Genomic DNA, 18,110 nt, shown 5'->3' on the forward strand with positions numbered 1-18,110 from the left:
TAACTGTGTTTCTGGAAAGTGAATTGTATTTTCTTTGGCTTCTCATCCCATTCGGAACAGGTTTTCTACAGGAACAGGTGCTGCTCCACGTCCTTGTTCCTCCTGCCTTCTCCCTTGCTTCCAGTAGCCGTCTTCCCCACTCTATAGGTATCCCGGGGTAACCTCAGGCTACTGGCCCTTTAAACGTGACCTGCGGAGGCCCACAGAGCTAAAACTGACGTGGAACTAAAAGCGGCGTCAGACACGTGGTGGAGGGGTCGTTCATCTTGGAACCTGGAGAATTGTTTTTCCGCTTTGGGTTGTATATCTTAAATATGATAGGAAAATGTCTGCTTTTGTCTGCAATTGGTTTTCCCATATCCACGTGACGACTCCATTTTCGAATAAAGGATGTGATTTAAAATTTTGTCCCCCACTCTTTTGCCCATACTAAAAATGGCCGCGCCCGCCTCCGGCTTCAGCGACGACAGTTGCTCTGTGAACAAGATCCGGGCGGAAACAGTGGTTAAGTAAATACAGTGGGGTGGAGTTGAGGTTGCTATATAGACGCTTTCAGGAGTCTCAAGAACAGCTTAAGTCACAGTAGTCGGCTTTTCTCAGGCTGGTGTGGGACCTATTCTGGGGGGAGCGGAATCTTACACCTGGGGGCTCAGGGCTTCTCCCCTTCTTGTACGTTAGCTGAGGAGGCGGCGGAGCGGGCCCTCTGGTTGGTCACCATGTGGGCCTTCCCGGAGTTGCCGATGCCGCTGCTGGTGAATTTGATCGGTTCGCTGCTGGGGTTTTTGGCCACACTCACCCTCATACCAGCTTTCCGTGGTCACTTTATCGCCGCGCGCCTATGTGGCCAGGACCTCAACAAACCCGGCCAGAAGCAGATGTGAGCGGAGCCACACGGGGTCCCGGGAAGAGGACAAGGGCTGGGACGGGGTGGGTAAGGCAGGGGCTGGGACTGGGGTGTTTGACCGCTTGCGGAGATGCAGCGCCAACCCAGCAGACAGACCGTGGAAGGTGAATGGGTTAGCTTTGGGAAAGGGATTAGATAGGGAAAGGGGGAACTATCTGGTACCGGGGCCTCCAGCAGTGGTGCCCCCCCGCATCCCCAATTTGGTTACTATAATGCTTGCACTAGTGAGTGACCACGCCCCCCTTTCCTCTTTCCCTTCCACCCCACCCTTTCCTGCTGGTCCACAGCCCAGAGTCCCAGGGAGTCATCAGCGGTGCTGTTTTCCTTATCATTCTCTTCTGCTTCATCCCTTTCCCTTTCCTGAACTGCTTTGTGGAGGAACAGTGTAAAGCCTTTCCCCACCATGAAGTAAGTGGGTTAGTGAGGGCTGTTGCTCTGGCTGCTGGGGGCTGGGAGTTACCTGAGAGTTGGGTTTATTTGAGCTTGGGGGAGGGACTGAGGAACAAACGAAAAGAGGAGTTCTTGAAAGGAATGGTGAAGTAGAAGTAGGGTTGAGCAGTGACTTGCCCGAGCCTCCCCCAGTTTGTGGCCCTGATAGGTGCACTCCTTGCCATCTGCTGCATGATTTTCCTGGGCTTTGCGGATGATGTCCTGAATCTGCGCTGGCGCCATAAGCTGCTGCTGCCTACAGCTGCCTCACTACCTCTCCTCATGGTCTATTTCACCAACTTTGGCAACACAACCATTGTGGTACCCAAGCCCTTTCGACCGCTTCTTGGCCTGCATTTGGACTTGGGTGAGTAGCCCCACTGCTACTGTTCCTCTGTCCCCTACTTCAGAGCACCCTTACCCCGTAAGATATCCAGCAGAACATCCTTCCTGGTGATCCATATTCTCTTCCAAGTCTCTCTGCTTTGTTTTTGTGTCTTCTCAGATCCTTTCTCTTGGTTCTTCATCCTAGCTTCTGTCCTCTCCACTTGTTTCAGAAGAATATTCTTAAATACTCATTCTGGACATGGCACTACATATTTTCTTGCTATTCTCTCCCCACAGGGATCCTGTACTATGTCTACATGGGGCTGTTGGCAGTGTTCTGTACCAATGCCATCAATATCCTAGCAGGAATTAATGGCCTAGAGGCAGGCCAGTCACTAGTCATTTCTGCTTCCATCATCATCTTCAACCTGGTGGAGCTGCAAGGTAGGTGGGATTGAGGGTAGGGAGAGAGAAGCCGGAGTGTTAAGGGAGTTGTCTGATATCTGGCATTGGGGAATTTGGAAAAAAAGCAATGTGTTAGTAATTATAGAAGATAAGGGAAGGTATTTACTTTCCAAATAATAACTAAGATTTATTAAATGTGAGAAAAATAGCAGTCCTGTCATTTATAACTAGTTTGGCACTAATAGGTATGCAATTATCTTCTCTTATTAAATATAAACAATTTCACAGAACCCCCAGATCACTGTGACCAGGATAGATAAAGACAAAAACCAGACTCCTCCATAACTATGAGCATAGACAAAACCACAAGAACATTGTGAATTACACAAAAATGAGCAAGATCTCCCTCTTCTGGCTAACATGAGTGATTGCTGCTTTCTTATAATTCAGTTCTTCCCACTTTGATAAAAATTAAGATGCTGAGTTCCCTGGCTGGTGGCACAGTGGATAGAACCTCCTCTTGGAGCACTGGGGTCACTGGCTCAATCCCAAGGTCAGCGGTTTGAGCCTTGGTCAGGGCACATATGAGAAGCATTCAATGGCACAACTAAGTGGAACAATGAATTGATGTTTCTCTCTCCCCCTCCCTTCCTACCTCTCCTCCACCCCCACCCTCCCAAATTAAGATAGAATCACTCTTGTAGACAGCATCCAGACCAGGGTAAAACTGCCCCCTTGCATCCTCCTCAACATTAAAATTCCTCCTAACACACCCCTTACTGAGGCATCCCGTGGTTCCCCGCCCCCATGTTTTCCAAAACGTCTTCTTGTTACAAGAAGTCAGTAAATCCAGCTTTGCCATCAATATGTGTTTGTTAAAACTAAGCACTTTTAGCCTGACCTGTGGTGGTGCAGTGGATAAAGTGTCGACCTGGAATACTGAGGTCGCCGGTTCAAAACCCTGGGCTTGCCTGGTCAAGGCACATATGGGAGTTGAAGCTTCCAGCTCCTCCCCCTGTTCTCTCTCTCTCTCTCTCTCTCTCTCTCTCTCTCTCTCTAATAAAAAAAAAAGAATAAATAAAATTAAAAATAAAACCCCCCCAAAAAACCCACAAAGTTAAAAAACAAACAAACAAAAAAAAAAACTAAGCACTTTTAAAACATCTCATTTACACTTTGTAACAGCTGTGTGTGGCTGGTTCACAGATGAGTAAACAGGATTAGAGAAGTTAAATGTGTCATAACCAAAGTTACACAGTTAGAAAGTAAAGCTTATGTTCAAACCAAGGTCTAAACAGTCTAAACCAATTTAAGACAATAACTAGTTCAGGAAGCATTCATGAAAAAGGTGGTATGTTGAGAATTGGCTGGGTGACATAAAATGGGTAGTTAATTCTTAAATATGACTTGGGAGAGGTGGACAATACAGCTTGGGACATAACTTGAAGATAAATAAAAACAAGATATGCAGAGGAAGTGGGTACCAGTTTTTTCTTTCTTTTCCCTCTGCTTCCAAAGGTGATTGTCGAGATGATCATGTCTTTTCCCTCTACTTCATGATACCCTTTTTTTTCACCACCTTGGGATTGCTTTATCATAACTGGTAAGTAGGCCTGTAGGTAGGGAGACAACTATTTGTATATATGCTGCCAAAGCGAGCGCGGGGGACTATTTGAACATGTGGCAAATATGGTCCTGATAGGCTAAACCTGTGCACACTTGTATTGAGTGTTTTCTGGGTCTTCAATTGGTAGTAGTCTTAAATTGCTCTCTGCCCAACAGTGGTTGGGGACAAGTGCTGTGGAGCCCCTGGAATAGATGAATTCAGGGCCTTGAGTCCTGCAAAGTTGCTAGGAGAGCTAGAGGGAGTCTCTCCCGAGTCAGAACTAGGGTCAAGGCGAGCCCAGTGCCCAGAGTGTGTGATATGAGAGAAAAGATTGCCACTGGCTCCTCAAGAACCTCCCCCCTACACAGGTACCCATCACAGGTGTTCGTGGGAGATACTTTCTGTTACTTTGCTGGCATGACCTTTGCCGTGGTGGGCATCTTGGGACACTTCAGCAAGACTATGCTCCTCTTCTTCATGCCCCAGGTGTTCAACTTTCTCTACTCACTGCCTCAACTCCTGCATATCATCCCCTGCCCTCGCCACCGTGTGCCCAGGTAGCTGCTTTGGGGCTTGAAAGGGACATAATAGCTTTTTCAGCTGGGATGCGTAAAGCCAGCCTTACACATTTGCTATTCAAAGGGAGTGGTTAGCATTTTTAAAAAAGATTTATATATTGATTTTAGAGAGAGAAGAAGGAAGAGAGAGAGACAGAAACATTGATCTATTGTATATATCCTGACCAGGAATCAAACCCACAATCTTTGCATATCAGGACAATGTTCTCACCAACCAAGCTATCTGGCTAGGGCTCCATGTGGTTAGTATTTTATAAATTACAGAGCACATTTACTTACATAAGCTCATTTAATGTTCATAGCGACTCTGATCACAATAGTAAGCAGCAGAGCCAGAAATAGATCTCAAGTTGTTTGACTCCACATTCAGTTCTCTTCCAATTAAATAACCACACTGAGAAGAGTTCTTTAAGTAGTGGCCTGGTTACATAAAGCTCTCTTCCCACTGCAGACTTAATACCAACACAGGCAAACTGGAGATGAGCTATTCCAAGTTCAAGACCAAGAACCTTTCTTTCTTGGGCACCTTTATTCTAAAGGTAATAGGGGAACAAGGAGATAATGGCTCTAGGCTACCATCCTGAATTCAGGGAATGGGAAACCTAGGCCTGCATTAGATCCAAGGGGAGTTTGGAAGCATTAAGCAGATATTCATCCAATAAGCATAGGTATTAGCTTAAGTTCTCTCCATGTCCAACCCTTCCAGATAGCAGAGAGTCTCCAACTTGTGACAGTTCACCAGACTGAAAATGAGGATGGTGCTTTCACCGAGTGTAACAACATGACCCTCATCAACTTGCTACTTAAAGTCTTTGGGCCTATGCATGAGAGAAACCTCACAATGCTACTACTGCTGCTACAGGTGTGGTTGGGGATGGGGTTTACGCCTCCTTATCTCCCATTTTTTCATGGTTCTTACTGTAGTCCATTTTTCCTCACAGATCCTGGGCAGTGCTGCCACCTTCTCCATTCGATATCAGCTAGTGCGACTCTTCTATGATGTTTGAGTCCCCTGATCATTGCCCTTTATTTTACAGTCTTCAGGGTTCCTGAATCAGGCCAACCTCATTTGAGACCAAGATTGCCTCTCAGCCCAGGCCTCCACCCCTCATTTCCTTAGCATTTCCTTTCCCCAGTGATTATTGACATACTGGGCCTTTCTTGCCCTGCAGTGACTATTGATCAGACTTTGCCTGTAGTTTTCTCCAACTTGCCACTCTCCTCTAAGGTGAGAAACTGCAGCTGTTACGAAGTTTTTCACAACTCTGACTTTTAAGGAATATGTGAGGCCTGGAGTGATAGGAACACAGATTCGAAGATGACTTCATATTAGATTATAAATTAAGTATTCTAATTAATAAAAGTAGGGGGTCGTGGGTTGGGGGTGCAGGTGCTCCCAGTGGTAACAATAAAGTGTTATAATTTTCTTATTCCTATAGGTGTGTTTCCTATATGGGCATTTTAGGGTACATTGGAAGGGTTGATGGAGGCACTTTTTACAAGAAGATGCCTATTTCTCTACCCCCCCCCCCCTTTTGTAAGTACACCAGGCCCCTTCTAGCAAGATGTGAGCAAAAAGAACCGAGGCCGGACAGAACATGTTGAATATACAACAGTGTGTCCGTAAAGTCATGGTGCACTTTTGAACAGTCACAGGAAAGCAACAAAAGACGATAGAAATGTGAAATCTGCACCAAATAAAAGGAAAACCCTCCCAGTTTCTGTAGGATGATGTGGCAGCCTGTGCGCATGCGCAGATGATGACGTAACACCGTGTATACTGCGGAGCAGCCCACGGCCATGCCAGTCAAGATGTGGAGGGTACAGAGGAAAGTTCAGTGTGTTCTGTGGCTCGCTAAATTCGAATCCGTGACCAAAGTGCAATGTGAATATCGGCGCGTTTATAACAAAGCACCACCACATGGGAATAACATTACTCGGTGGGATAAGCAGTTGAAGGAAACCGACAGTTTGGTGGAGAAACCTCGTTCTGGTAGGCCATCAGTCAGTGACGAGTCTGTAGAGGCTATACGGGATAGCTACCTAAGGAGCCCTAAAAAATCTGTGCGTGAGCCCACATCGAACTGTACTGAATAGGTATGAAACTGGGAGAGTTTTCCTTTTATTTGGTGCCGATTTCACATTTCTATGGTCTTTTGTTGCTTTCCTGTGACCAGTCAAAAGTGCACCATGACTTTACGGACACGCTATATTGAAATCCTGATACTTCAGGTAGCATGAAAGGCCATGAGAGTGGAGTGACTTGTACTATAGTATGGGCTCTTAACTCTCAGGGGCTTTCTTAATAAATTTTTTTAATAAATTTTTTATTTATTTATTCATTTTAGAGAGGAGAGGGAGAGACAGAGAGAGAGGAGAGACAGAGAGAGAAAGAAGGGGAGGAGGAGCTAGAAGCATCAACTCCCATATGTGCCTTGACCAGGCAAGCCTAGGGTTCCGAACCGGCGACCTCAGCATTTCCAGGTCGACGCTTTATCCACTGCTGCCACCACAGGTCAGGCATCTTTCAGGGGCTTTCATTTCTTTCTTTTACTCTTCCTTTGTTGGGTAAGAGGAAGGAGTAGGGTGCTACCAGACTTGGAAGGGGAGGCAGAGGCAGTTACAGTGTTCACCGTTTTTCTTTAAAAATCTCAGGCACCACGCATTTCCCAAAGGGTCTGGAGATGGCTTCAAACTCCACCCCCTCTCTCTTCCGGTTCTGGCCGCGGACTGTGGCGTTTAAATCTCGCGCGCTTTCCAATGATTGGCTACGTGAGGGAGTGGTTGGTTGTCCGCTTGCCATCACTCTTGGCCGTTTTCCCCGGGCAAAAGGTTTTCAAATTCAACCAATCGGTTGTGGCGCTTCTTTAGCCGAGGCGCGTCAACGGAGGGTTGACGGCGCCCAACCAGGAGCGCCTTTAGAGGAGAGAACCAATCAGGAGGGCGCGGAGGTGTGCCCCAGGTGTTATAAGGAAGACCCTTGGGTGTTCACAGCAGCAGTTAAACTGCGGTGGGCGACTGTCCTGATCCGTTGGAGGTGCTCCTCGCTGCTCTCCTACCTCGCGCAGTATGTCGGGCCGTGGTAAGACTGGAGGCAAGGCCCGCGCAAAAGCCAAGTCGCGCTCCTCGCGCGCTGGCCTCCAGTTCCCTGTGGGCCGCGTTCACCGGTTGCTGCGGAAGGGCCACTACGCCGAGAGGGTGGGCGCCGGAGCGCCAGTATACTTGGCGGCGGTGCTCGAGTACCTCACCGCGGAGATCCTGGAGCTGGCGGGCAACGCGGCCCGCGACAACAAGAAGACACGCATCATCCCCCGCCACCTGCAGCTGGCCATCCGCAATGACGAGGAACTCAACAAGCTGCTGGGCGGCGTGACGATCGCCCAGGGAGGCGTCCTGCCCAACATCCAGGCCGTGCTGCTGCCCAAGAAGACCAGTGCCACCGTGGGGCCGAAGGCGCCGGCGGGCGGCAAGAAGGCCACCCAGGCCTCTCAGGAATACTGAAGGGCGCCTGCGCCGCCCTGTGCCACCACAAAGGCCCTTTTAAGGGCCACCTCAACCGTCACGGAAAGAGCTGAGCCACGGTGGTCGGCTGCCACGCCGCCCCCAGCCTGTGGCCGCCGCGCGGGCTCGCGGGCCCCGCTTCGGGGCTGCAATAGCTCGGCCCGGGTTGTCCCCGCAACTGTGACTCAGCCTCCCTGCCCTGCGAGCAGCAGGAGCGGCGGCACTTTCTGGAAGGCCGGGCTTGCTCCGGTGCAGGGTGGAGATGAGCGGCCCCGGCCCCTCAGCTTTTCCAGCTTGGTTCTTAGGCTGCGACTTTAGACATGGCTGTTGACTTTCTTCCTGGTTTTGGCGGAGGAACTTTGGTCCCTAAATGTATTCGGGCATCCCCTTACCTGCCGGCTCCAGGCTTTTCCCATCCGCTCCCTCCGTCCTCACTCCAGGCCTGTGCGGCTCGGCCCGGACGGACCCTGGATTTGCACCCTCCACCCGCGTAGGGGCGCCCCGGGTCGAGGCTCGGGGCCTGGAGGGCCATGTGGACGCGGGGCTCGCGCGGGCCCCTGGAGCGGTGGGCACCAGGCCTCCCGCCACCGTTGCCCTGCACCGGCGGTACCAGCACACCCCGGTCCCCTGCTGGACACAGCCTCGTGGGCTTCCGAACTGGAACTTAGCAGCTAACCCACTTAAGAGTAGTACCTTAGTATTGGGGAGTTCCAGGTGAACTAATTTTGTCTATTAAAGGTTTTTTTTTAAAAAAAAAAAAAACACATGTCCTGTTTTCATTTTGCCCCACTGTTGTAGGACTGATGACTTAGCTTCCTCTTCTGAGGTAGTGTAGTGGAGGCACTATCAGATGTAAGACTGGTTTACTGGAGAGATCAAACTAGAGAAACTTATGATTATGGCTTGTTCTTGGTGTCTATGAGAAAGTTGTTTTGAAATGAATTGAGAACTCCAGAGGCAGAAACGAGTGTTCCAGAAGAGGTTTGAACAGAGTTCCCAGCCTGGAAGGAGTCAAGGGTTTTGTGTTTATCCTTTAAAAAAAAAAAAAAAAAACCCAAACACTTTCAGAACTGGTTTATTTAGCAGAGTTGGTTACATTTAAAGGCTTGTTGGACTCTGTAGAGATGAAGCCCCCATCTTCCCAGCAGACAAGGCAGTCCCTGGAAGTCTGATCCTGCAGTTCAATCCCCTGGGGTAGTAGCTCCCCAGTTAGATGTGAAGGGGGCACGAGGGCTGGGATGCAGGCACCGCACAGTAACAACCTAGACCCCTGTGCCCCACAGGCCAGTTAGTGGGCATCGTTAAGCTGCCGTGCAACATCCAAGATGTTCTTGGCTCCTTTGTTCAGTAACAGGCTGGCCAGACTGATGCCCAGGTTCTCAGCAGCCTGCTGGGCTACTCGTGGAATGTTCTGGGAAGTGATACCCACCAGCTGTGGATCATCATCAGGGCCATCTTCATGCTGGGTGAGGGAATAACGGACTTGGTGAGCATGAAAGGGGAGGTGAGACAGACTTCTTACCCTTTCCCCCACCCTTGCCTTCACACCTGGGCAGGGACATGGATGGTGGCCTGCATGGTTTCTTGCATGCTATCTGAGCCGTCCAGACTCCAAACTCCTCCAGTCAGGTACAGCTGTGAAAGAAAATAATTGCCTTTAGCATATTCTGAGAGGAAACTGTTTAGTGACCTGGGCTCTTCTTGCTGGCAACTTGGGATGCACAGGGAGAAATGCCATATAGTCCTTTCTTCCTCACCCTTCCACCCTTTTCCCCTTATTACCTGTCCATCCTTAATAGTTGTATGCACTGCTACTGGTACACTGCAGCCTCCTTCCTGCAATAAAAAATTCTCCCTGTGAGCTCCAAAGACCCTTAACTACCCTGTGACCAGAGTCTTCAAAGATCCATAGGCCTGTGAGGACATAACTGAAAAGTAGCTAGGGGCCCACACTTAGGTCCTCTTCAGATACAAAATTCAAAAATGAGTTACCACTAAATACAGAGCATTAATTTGAGATATCTCCCCACTACCTTTTCCAAGTTTCAACCCCTCCACTGGTGAACAAAGGCCCTACCAGGTGCTTCAGGAAGGCCCGTTCAGCGATGCAACAAAGCAGAGTCTCAGGATCATGCAACACACCCACCAGATCCAAGATGTCCTGGTCGTTGGCTCGGACTTCCACGCCCAGGGCCCCCTGATGGAAGAACAGCCTAAGACATCAGGCCCAGTTTTCCCTAACCAATGGAGCTAAGGATGGGAACCAATGCACCTCCACCTGCTCCCCAAGGCCTTTTAGTACAGTAGCCTCCCAAGGCCTGCCCCTCCCTAGAGTGTTTATGCTAGGGGAAACTGCGGAAAATTGTGCAATCAGCTTCTTGGGCTTATCAATATATGGCTTCCTTGGTCAAGCATACCTGACCCACAGCATACATGCATTCCTCAGGGTGCAAGATCTGTGGAGGCAACAGGCAGAAGTGTGGAGATGGGGCTAAAGGTACACAGCAGTGAGATGGGGCTTCCCTATCATACAGAAAGCCTGGACAGGCAAAAGAGGGAGTCTAGTGTTAAAGGTGAGGTGTTCAAGAAGAGCATATACAAGGAAAGGGATAAGATTAACTTGGGAGAGAACAGGGGCAGCGCCTACCTGCCCAATTCGGTTCTGCCACCCCATGCGCTGCAGGCCAGCTGCAGCCAAGATGATGGCACTGAATTCATGCAGCTCGTCCAGCTTCCGAAGACGTGTGTTGAGATTTCCCCTCTGTGAACAGGTGCTAAGGACCGTGAGCATTGTTCCCTCTACCTGAGCCTCTAGCTGGCTTTTGGTTCTTGGCTTAACAGAAACAGCTAACATTTACCTCATACTACATGCCAAATACTCAAGCGCAGGGGTCCCCAAAATTTTTGCACAGGGGGCGAGTTCACTGTCCTTCAGACCGTTGGAGGGCTGGACTATAAAAAAAACTATGAACAAATCCCTATGCACACTGCACCTACTTTATTTTAAAGTAAAAAAACATCCTGACCAGGTGGTGGCGCAGTGGATAGAGCATCGGACTGGGATGCGGAAGGACCCAGGTTCGAGACCCCGAGCTCACCAGCTTGAGCGCGGGCTCATCTGGCTTGAGCAAAGAGCTCACCAGCTTGGACCCAAGGTCGCTGGCTCCAACAGGGGGTTACTCGGTCTGCTGAAGGCCCACGGTCAAGGCACATGTGAGAAAGCAATCAATGAACAACTAAGAAGTCGCAACGCACAACGAGAAACTGATGATTGATGCTTCTCATCTCTCTCCGTTCCTGTCTGTCTGTCCCTGTCTATCTCTGCCTCTGTAAAAAAAAAACAAAAAAAACAAAACAAAAACGGGAACAAATACAATATTTAAAATAAAGAACAAGTAAATTTAAATCAAACTAACCAGTGTTTCAATGGGAACTATGAGCCTGCTTTTGGCTAATGAGATGGTCAATGTCCAGTTCCATATTTGTCACTGCTAGTCGTAACAACTGATATGACACGCTTCTGGAGCTGTGATGCGTGCATCCCACTAGTGGAAGTAGTACTGTATGTGAGCGATGCCGCACTTTGTGGCGCCACCACATACAGTACTCCAGGAGCACAGGATGCATCCGCCAATGAAAGAGGTGCCCCTTCCGGAAGTGTGGAGGGGCCGGATAAATGGCCTCAGAGGGCCGCAGTTTGGGGAACCCTGCTCAAGTGTTTATATGTCAACTCATTTAATTTACACAGAAACTATTATGAGGTAGTTTTTATTATTATCTACATTTTATGAATGAGGAAAATGATACAGAGAGGTTAAATGACTTGCCCAAGGTTAAAAAGATCTCTTAGAAGTCTTCCTTGCCCCCAAAGTCTGTATTTAGATGTTCCAATTAGAAGCTTCAAGAGAATTCCCTACTTGGCACATTGGAGCACCTAGCACATACTATGTTAGTTTTATAAAAAATACTATATGTTCATTGTAAAAATCGAAACAATGTAGAACATAAAATAAAAATGGAAGTACCCTCCATTCTCCTCTTCACCCCACCCTGAGAGTAAGCACTATTCAGTATAACTCTATTATCAATGCCTGTTTGTCTCCCAAACCAAAATGTAAACTCTATGAGCAGGGACAATGGTGATCTTGCTCACCATTATTCCCAGTGCCAAGCACTCGGCTGTGGCTGAGAAAATATGAAAGGATTGAGTGGATGGATGGATGGGTGGATAGATGGGAGGACAGACAGCCCATGGCCCCCAGGATCCACTTCCTCTAGAAGCCCCTTCCACTTTCAGGACTCTCAGAACCCTCTGGACCTTGCTGCTGCCCCTCTCTCCTCTAAAAGGATACAATACTCTTGAACTCCAGATGTGGGAACTTTCTCTGCAGCTGGGCCGCTCTGCGCAGGGAGCTGGTTCCCACCACACTGCTCAGAGAGAGTGTTTAAAAGGAGATTTAACCTTTGGCAGATACTATTCCTTTCTTCCTCCTTCCAACCCTCCATCTTTTGTGCACATTTCACCATGATGCCTATCCAGGCCCCACTCACCTTTTCTCTGGCAAGGTTTCTAGGGTCTTTCCAACAAATTTTGGGTGAAAGACAACAGCATCATAGGGGTTTTCTCGTCTAGGGGGTGGAGGTAAGGTCATAGAAAGAGAGAGAACTCAGTTCACATCACTTCCAGTTTCTCTTGATAGCCAATTAGCATTTTCTCAGTTTTTCTGCCATACTTAATACACTTCAGGGCAGGAGAGACAGCCCTAGAGGCAGAAGGCCAACTCCCAAAGGGAAAAGCCAAGGTTAACATGCTGCCTACCCACCCAGCCCAGGCCTAGATTCAAAGGACATTTACTTGCAGATGGCTCCAATGGTGAAGCCTGGAGGAAGCACAGTGGGCAGGTCCTTCAGGGAGTGAACAACCAGGTCCACTCTAGAGAAATGGGATAGGAACAAGGAGAAGGGGTCCAAGCAGCAGGCCTCTACTTCTTCTCCACCTACCCTGCCTCTACTTCAGTGGCAGAGCCAGGAGCAGTTTCAGAAGCAGGCCTCTCTGAGACCTCAGGACCCTGAGACCTGCTCCCCTTTCCCTACCTCCCTACCCTCCTCCAATAAATCTTGCACTCCAGGAAGCCAGATGGCTCAGAACCAGGATACTCTCCTTTTCTGACGTCTAAAAAACACACTTTTGACACCCCCTCAAGCCTATCCAAGATTTTAAGCCCAGGAGCCTAGCTGATACCCAGGTCTGATACTCAGTGGATCCCAACAAGAGGCTGGGAGGGCCCACACTCTTGTCTTTCACTTACTCATTCTTCTCTAAGGCATGTTCCAGCTCCTTGGTAAACAGGCTCTTCTCTCCAATCTGACACGCAAGAAAGTGTGTTAGAATGAATCTCTTGGGGGAAGGAAAGAGGAGGGAGACAAGGATTGGGGGGAGGGGAATGTTACCTTAGAGAGTGCAGTATCAAGAATCTTGTCCCCTGTGGTGGACATAGCAACTGAGGAGAGAGTCAATCAATCACTCATTGATCAGCATTTACTGAGTCCCTACTGAACCCAGCACTGTGCTAAGATTCAAGGTCAACACAGGCAAATAAACCCCAGTCCCGACCCTTTGGGAATGTATGATCTAGTAAGAAGACCAGACCAAGCAGGAAGACCAGATACTCTCATGAAAAGACCTGAAGCAGAAAATGTTAAATGCCAGGCTAGCCCAGGTAGAGGAGGATAGGGCCTTCCAAACTGGAAACAGCCAAGAATTCTTGAAGGCAATGGAACCAGGCTTCGGTCCTAGGCAAAGCCAGAAATGCTGTGCTCTCCTCTCCAGGTGGGTAAGAGCTTCTTATTAGCTTTCATTCCTGTCTGGAAAACTCACTGATTTCAAACTGCAGGCCTGGGTTTAAGGCTTTCAGCGTTGCCACCACACTGTCCGTCTGGATGCGAGCCAGCTAGGGGCAGAAACCTGGATTAGTGCTGTCTTTCCCTGGCCGCTGCCCTGAGCTTAGACACTCAAAGGGTCAGGACAACCCTGAAAGGACTGGAATTCAGAGAGGGAGTTGAATGCCCACTTAGGAAGGAGAGAGTTCTGGTCTGGGAGTCTTCTGCACCCTAACAACTTCCCCAGCCCAGGGACTATCTCTCCACACAATGCAATGCTATTCTGCATAAAATTTAACACCCAGCCACCCCATTTCAGCCATCCCCAAGCTTCTGTAAACTAATCCTCAGCTCCCTGCCCCCGCCCGCCTTAATACTGTGACCACAGAACTCTTCCATCAAATCTTCTCCACCCAGCACCTGCACTCACCTGGCTCTTGCGGGTACCCACACGAATCACTCTCATCTTTGGGCTGTTTTCTTCCTGCAAAAAAAAAAATTCTCCTGGTCCTCTCTTTTCCTTGTGTTCCTCAACACCTTGTCCAAGAAACAGAATCCCTGGCTTAGAAGAAAGGAACCTCAGCGCCTGGCTTGTGGCCACTTGAGCCTTGGAGTAAGGAAATATCCCAAGACTGGTTCCTTTACTTTCCTCAGTACCTTCTGCCTTCCTCACAGACCCAGAGAAGCAGAGACCAGAGAGAAACGATAGTAGGATCTGCTATTGCTGTAATAACCAGGACAGTGAGTTCTTAAGCCCATCCTGGCCAAGGCAGTGGGAGTGCTGCACATAGACAGGTGAGTAAAGAGATAAGGACCATCAGTCTGGCCACAGAGAGGGTGGGGCCTGCAGCAGGCAGAGGCAGGGCAGCTGGGGCCACACAGGGGAACTTACGCTGAGTCACTAAGGGCAAGTTCAGTATCCACAACAGATCAGGCACTTACAGATGCTTCAGTGCTACCTACATCCAAGAGCTATCCAACAACTGCAACATTATGAATACCCTAATCTGATAGGAACGATACATAAAGGACTGAGGTCAACAGATCTGATGTATAGCCTGCTCAGCCTCTTGGCTGGATGACCTTGAGCACATTATTTCATCAGTCCTTACTTGTTCACCTATAATATGAAGAGGTTTGGACCCAAGTATCTATTGCCTTGGATGTACCATTTTAAATAAATAAATAAAACAAATAAATAAAGCAGGCCTAACGTGTGGTGGCGCAGTGGGATAAAGCATTGACCTGGAATGCTGAGTTTGCCGATTCAAAACCCTGGGCTTGCCTGGTTAAGGCACATATGGGAGTTTATGCTTCCTACTCTTCCTCTCCTTCTATAAAAATGAATAAAAATAAAAAAATAAAAAATGTCTGCCTGAATCCAAGGTCCCGAAACATGCTAGGTTGAAACAATCCCTTAATTTCATTGATTCTACATAGCATATTCAAGTCAAATTCTTCCATTAAAGCCTGACCAGGCGGTGGCGCAGTGGTTATAGCGTCGGACTGGGATGTGGAGGACCCAGGTTTGAGACCCCGAGGTCACCAGCTTGAGCGCAAGTTCATCTGGTTTAAAGAAAATCTCACCAGCTTGGACCCAAGGTCGCTGGCTCGAGCAAGGGGTTACTCGGTCTGCTGAAGGCCCATGGTCAAGGCACATATGAGAAAGCAATCAGTGAACAACTAGGGTGTCACAATGAAAAACTGATGATTGATGCTTCTCATCTCTCTCCGTTCCTGTCTGTCAGTCCCTATCTCTCTCTCTCTCTCTCTCTCTCTCTCTCTCTCTCTGTAAAAAATAAAAATAAAAAAAATCTTCCATTAAAAATTATTTATTTAGCATATATAGAGCCGTTGCTTTTAATCTTAATAACCACATATCAAGTAGACAAGGCAGGCATCTTTGAGACCATATTACAGAAGCAAAGACTAGCTCTAAGGGGTAAAGTGACTTGTCCAGGGTCACACCGCTAATAATGGACAGAGAACTGGAGCTGGAATCCAGATCTTTCTAGTCCTAGTTCAGTGCTCAGGAATGCCTGCAATGGCAAAGAATCCATCTTCTCACTAGCTGCCTGGATGGGGAAGATAAGCAGCTGCCCCATCTCTTTCTTATCTCAGGCTGGCAGTGGCTTCCACTGACTCTAGTTTGCATTTGCTCAAGGCCAGAACTCCTGTGCAGCAGACTAGATAGACCCAGAGTGCTCCCCTCTAAAGTAGTAACTCAGTGGTTTGTTTCGGCTGGGGATTAAGAGAGTAGGGTGGGGCTGGGTGATTGCTAAAACGGAAAAAGGGCAGAAAGTGCACTTCCAAGATGTTTGTATGCAGTTCAGACTTGGGGGGTATGCTCTCCTCTCTAGATGACAAGTGGAACATCTTGCAAAATGGCGGAACCCCATCTCGGCCCTGCCTCGTGTGAAAGGATCCTGGGGAACAGAGCCCTGTCTTCTGTAGACGAACCTTCCTAACCTGGGCCACTAAATCTAGAGCCGTGATCCCCGCCCTGAAGGAGTCCCACCAAGATCCCCGCAAGAATGGGGAATGCGTTCGAAACAATCCCTCCACTTTTAACTATATCCCCACCGCTCACTAACGTTCCACTGCCACAGGGCGATTCAGCTACTGGCCCTTTAAAAGCTATTGCGCAATGAGTATGGGGTAAGAGGACAGTAGTTCCGACCAATAGACAATAAGGACTGGCAACTTGGGACCAATCATTGCACCACTAGGCCGGAAAACCCAAGTTCCGAGGGTCACCGGTTCAGAACTCACCACCGTTGCGACCACGTTGCCGTTACCAGACATGACTGTTCTCGGGAAGTAGCGGGCCTGCCGCGAGACTCCCCGATTTGGAGGAGCCGGAGGTACCGGCTGGCGGGCACCGGAGCCACAAAAGGTCTCGGCTGCCCCTGCAGCCTACCGGCTCTGGGGGAGGGGGGTCTACGCCACTTCCGGCGCCCGCCCTCAGAGCGGAGGTCACTCCCTCTGGGCGGGAAGAACGATTGCGACTTAACCCTTCGGTACCCGCTCCTATTCTGCCAGACTGACGAGAGAGGATTTCCTTGTCCCCCGTCTTCCTGGTTTGAGAACCAGTCCACCACCTACTCATTTCTATTTTCACCTTCACCTTGCTTTAAGTCATCAATACCGATGGTCAGTGGCTAAGACAGCTCCCCAGATTGATCCGGTTGCTCCTTTTTGCAGTCCCCTCCTACCACCACTCAAACAGATGGTCAGTTAAACTCAAGTTAGCCCCAAAAGGAAAAGAAGACCATATTAACCCAAAAATGCTGTTGGAAGTAAAGGATACTTGAACAACTTACCCCATAGGCTAGATTCAACATCTATAAATAAGAGTGGTCCAGAAAGCTAGTCACAGAATTTTTTTTTTTTTTTTTGTATTTTTCTGAAGTTGGAAACAGTGAGGGAGTCAAACAGACTCCCGCATGCGCCCGACCGGGATCCACCCGGCATGCCCACTAGGGGGCGATGCTCTGCCCATCTGGGGCGTAGCTCTGTTGCAACCAGAGCCATTCTAGAGCCTGAGGCAGAACCCATAGAGCCACCCCCAGCGCCCGGGCCAACTTTGCTCCAATGGAGCCTTGGCTGCAGGAGGGGAAGAGAGACAGAGAGGAAGGAGAAGGGGAGGGGTGGAGAAACAGATGGGCACTTCTCCTATGTGCCCTGGCCGGGAATCGAACCCAGGATCCCTGCATGCCAGGCCGACGCTCTACCACTGAGCCAACTGGCCAGAGCCGCTAGTCACAGAATTTTACAGCTTTATCTCTAGCTATGGCACAAGCAATTAAGTGCAGCTTATGCGGCACTTCCTTTGCTCTGTTCAAACTTAGCTTTGCTACAACCCTTATGTAGTTAACATTTCCATTTTTAAAGGGAAGGTCAGAGGTTATAGGTCATGCCTAAAGACATAACTATATGGGAAAAGGGCTTGTTAGAAAAATTGCTTTAGCCTGACTTGTGGTGTGCAATGGATAAGGTGTAGACCTGAAATGCTGAGGTCGATCATTTGAAACCCTGGGCTTGCCTGGTCAAGGCACATATGGGAGTTGATGCTTCCTTCTCCTCCCCTACCCTTTTCTCTTTCTCTCTCCCCTCTCTAAAATGAATGAAGTCAGGGCCCTGGCTGGTTGGCTAAGCGGTGGAGCGTCGGCCTGGCGTGCGGGGGGACCCGGGTTCGATTCCCGGCCAGGGCACATAGGAGAAGCGCCCATTTGCTTCTCCACCCCGCCCTCCTTCCTCTCTGTCTCTCTCTTCCCCTCCCGCAGCGAGGCTCCATTGGAGCAAAGATGGCCCGGGCGCTGGGGATGGCTCCTTGGCCTCTGCCCCAGGTGATAGAGTGGCTCTGGTCGCAGCAGAGCGACGCCCCGGAGGGGCAGAGCATTGTCCCCTGGTGGGCGTGCCGGGTGGATCCCGGTCGGGCGCATGTGGGAGTCTGTCTGACTGTCTCTCCCCGTTTCCA

General features: G+C 49.2%; 3 protein-coding genes across 4 annotated transcripts; 2 read left to right on the forward strand and 1 right to left on the reverse strand.

Annotated features, from left to right (window-relative positions):
* The first annotated feature begins 518 nt into the window (after window positions 1–518).
* DPAGT1 (dolichyl-phosphate N-acetylglucosaminephosphotransferase 1) lies at window positions 519–5,679 on the forward strand. Its single transcript, XM_066371873.1, has 9 exons — window positions 519–877; window positions 1,192–1,312; window positions 1,487–1,700; window positions 1,958–2,104; window positions 3,584–3,668; window positions 4,040–4,228; window positions 4,701–4,788; window positions 4,956–5,111; window positions 5,191–5,679. Exons 1-9 carry the CDS (start codon window positions 717–719, stop codon window positions 5,254–5,256), a joined length of 1,227 nt encoding a protein of 408 aa, XP_066227970.1. The 5' UTR covers window positions 519–716; the 3' UTR covers window positions 5,257–5,679.
* A 1,543-nt stretch (window positions 5,680–7,222) lies between these two features.
* On the forward strand, window positions 7,223–8,505 carry H2AX (H2A.X variant histone). Its single transcript, XM_066371882.1, has one exon. It carries the CDS (start codon window positions 7,319–7,321, stop codon window positions 7,748–7,750), a length of 432 nt encoding a protein of 143 aa, XP_066227979.1. The 5' UTR covers window positions 7,223–7,318; the 3' UTR covers window positions 7,751–8,505.
* Window positions 8,506–8,809: 304 nt separating this feature from the next.
* HMBS (hydroxymethylbilane synthase) lies at window positions 8,810–16,571 on the reverse strand. 2 transcript variants are annotated; one of them, XM_066371889.1, is made up of 14 exons: window positions 16,403–16,571; window positions 14,061–14,114; window positions 13,629–13,701; window positions 13,202–13,251; window positions 13,060–13,115; window positions 12,606–12,683; window positions 12,302–12,379; window positions 12,103–12,178; window positions 10,398–10,511; window positions 10,168–10,206; window positions 9,828–9,947; window positions 9,533–9,586; window positions 9,299–9,385; window positions 8,810–9,212 (listed from the first exon to the last, which is right to left on the reverse strand). In XM_066371889.1, the coding sequence occupies exons 1-14, from the start codon at window positions 16,433–16,435 to the stop codon at window positions 9,039–9,041; spliced, it is 1,086 nt and encodes a 361-aa protein (XP_066227986.1). In that variant the 5' UTR covers window positions 16,436–16,571; the 3' UTR covers window positions 8,810–9,038. The 2 variants fall into 2 exon arrangements, with proteins under 2 accessions (XP_066227986.1, XP_066227990.1); XM_066371893.1 differs by lacking the exon at window positions 16,403–16,571 and adding an exon at window positions 14,288–14,398.
* Window positions 16,572–18,110: the final 1,539 nt, after the last annotated feature.

This window comes from Saccopteryx leptura, chromosome 1 (assembly GCF_036850995.1).
Source record: "Saccopteryx leptura isolate mSacLep1 chromosome 1, mSacLep1_pri_phased_curated, whole genome shotgun sequence".
In the NCBI taxonomy this organism is placed as follows: Eukaryota; Metazoa; Chordata; class Mammalia; order Chiroptera; family Emballonuridae; genus Saccopteryx; species Saccopteryx leptura.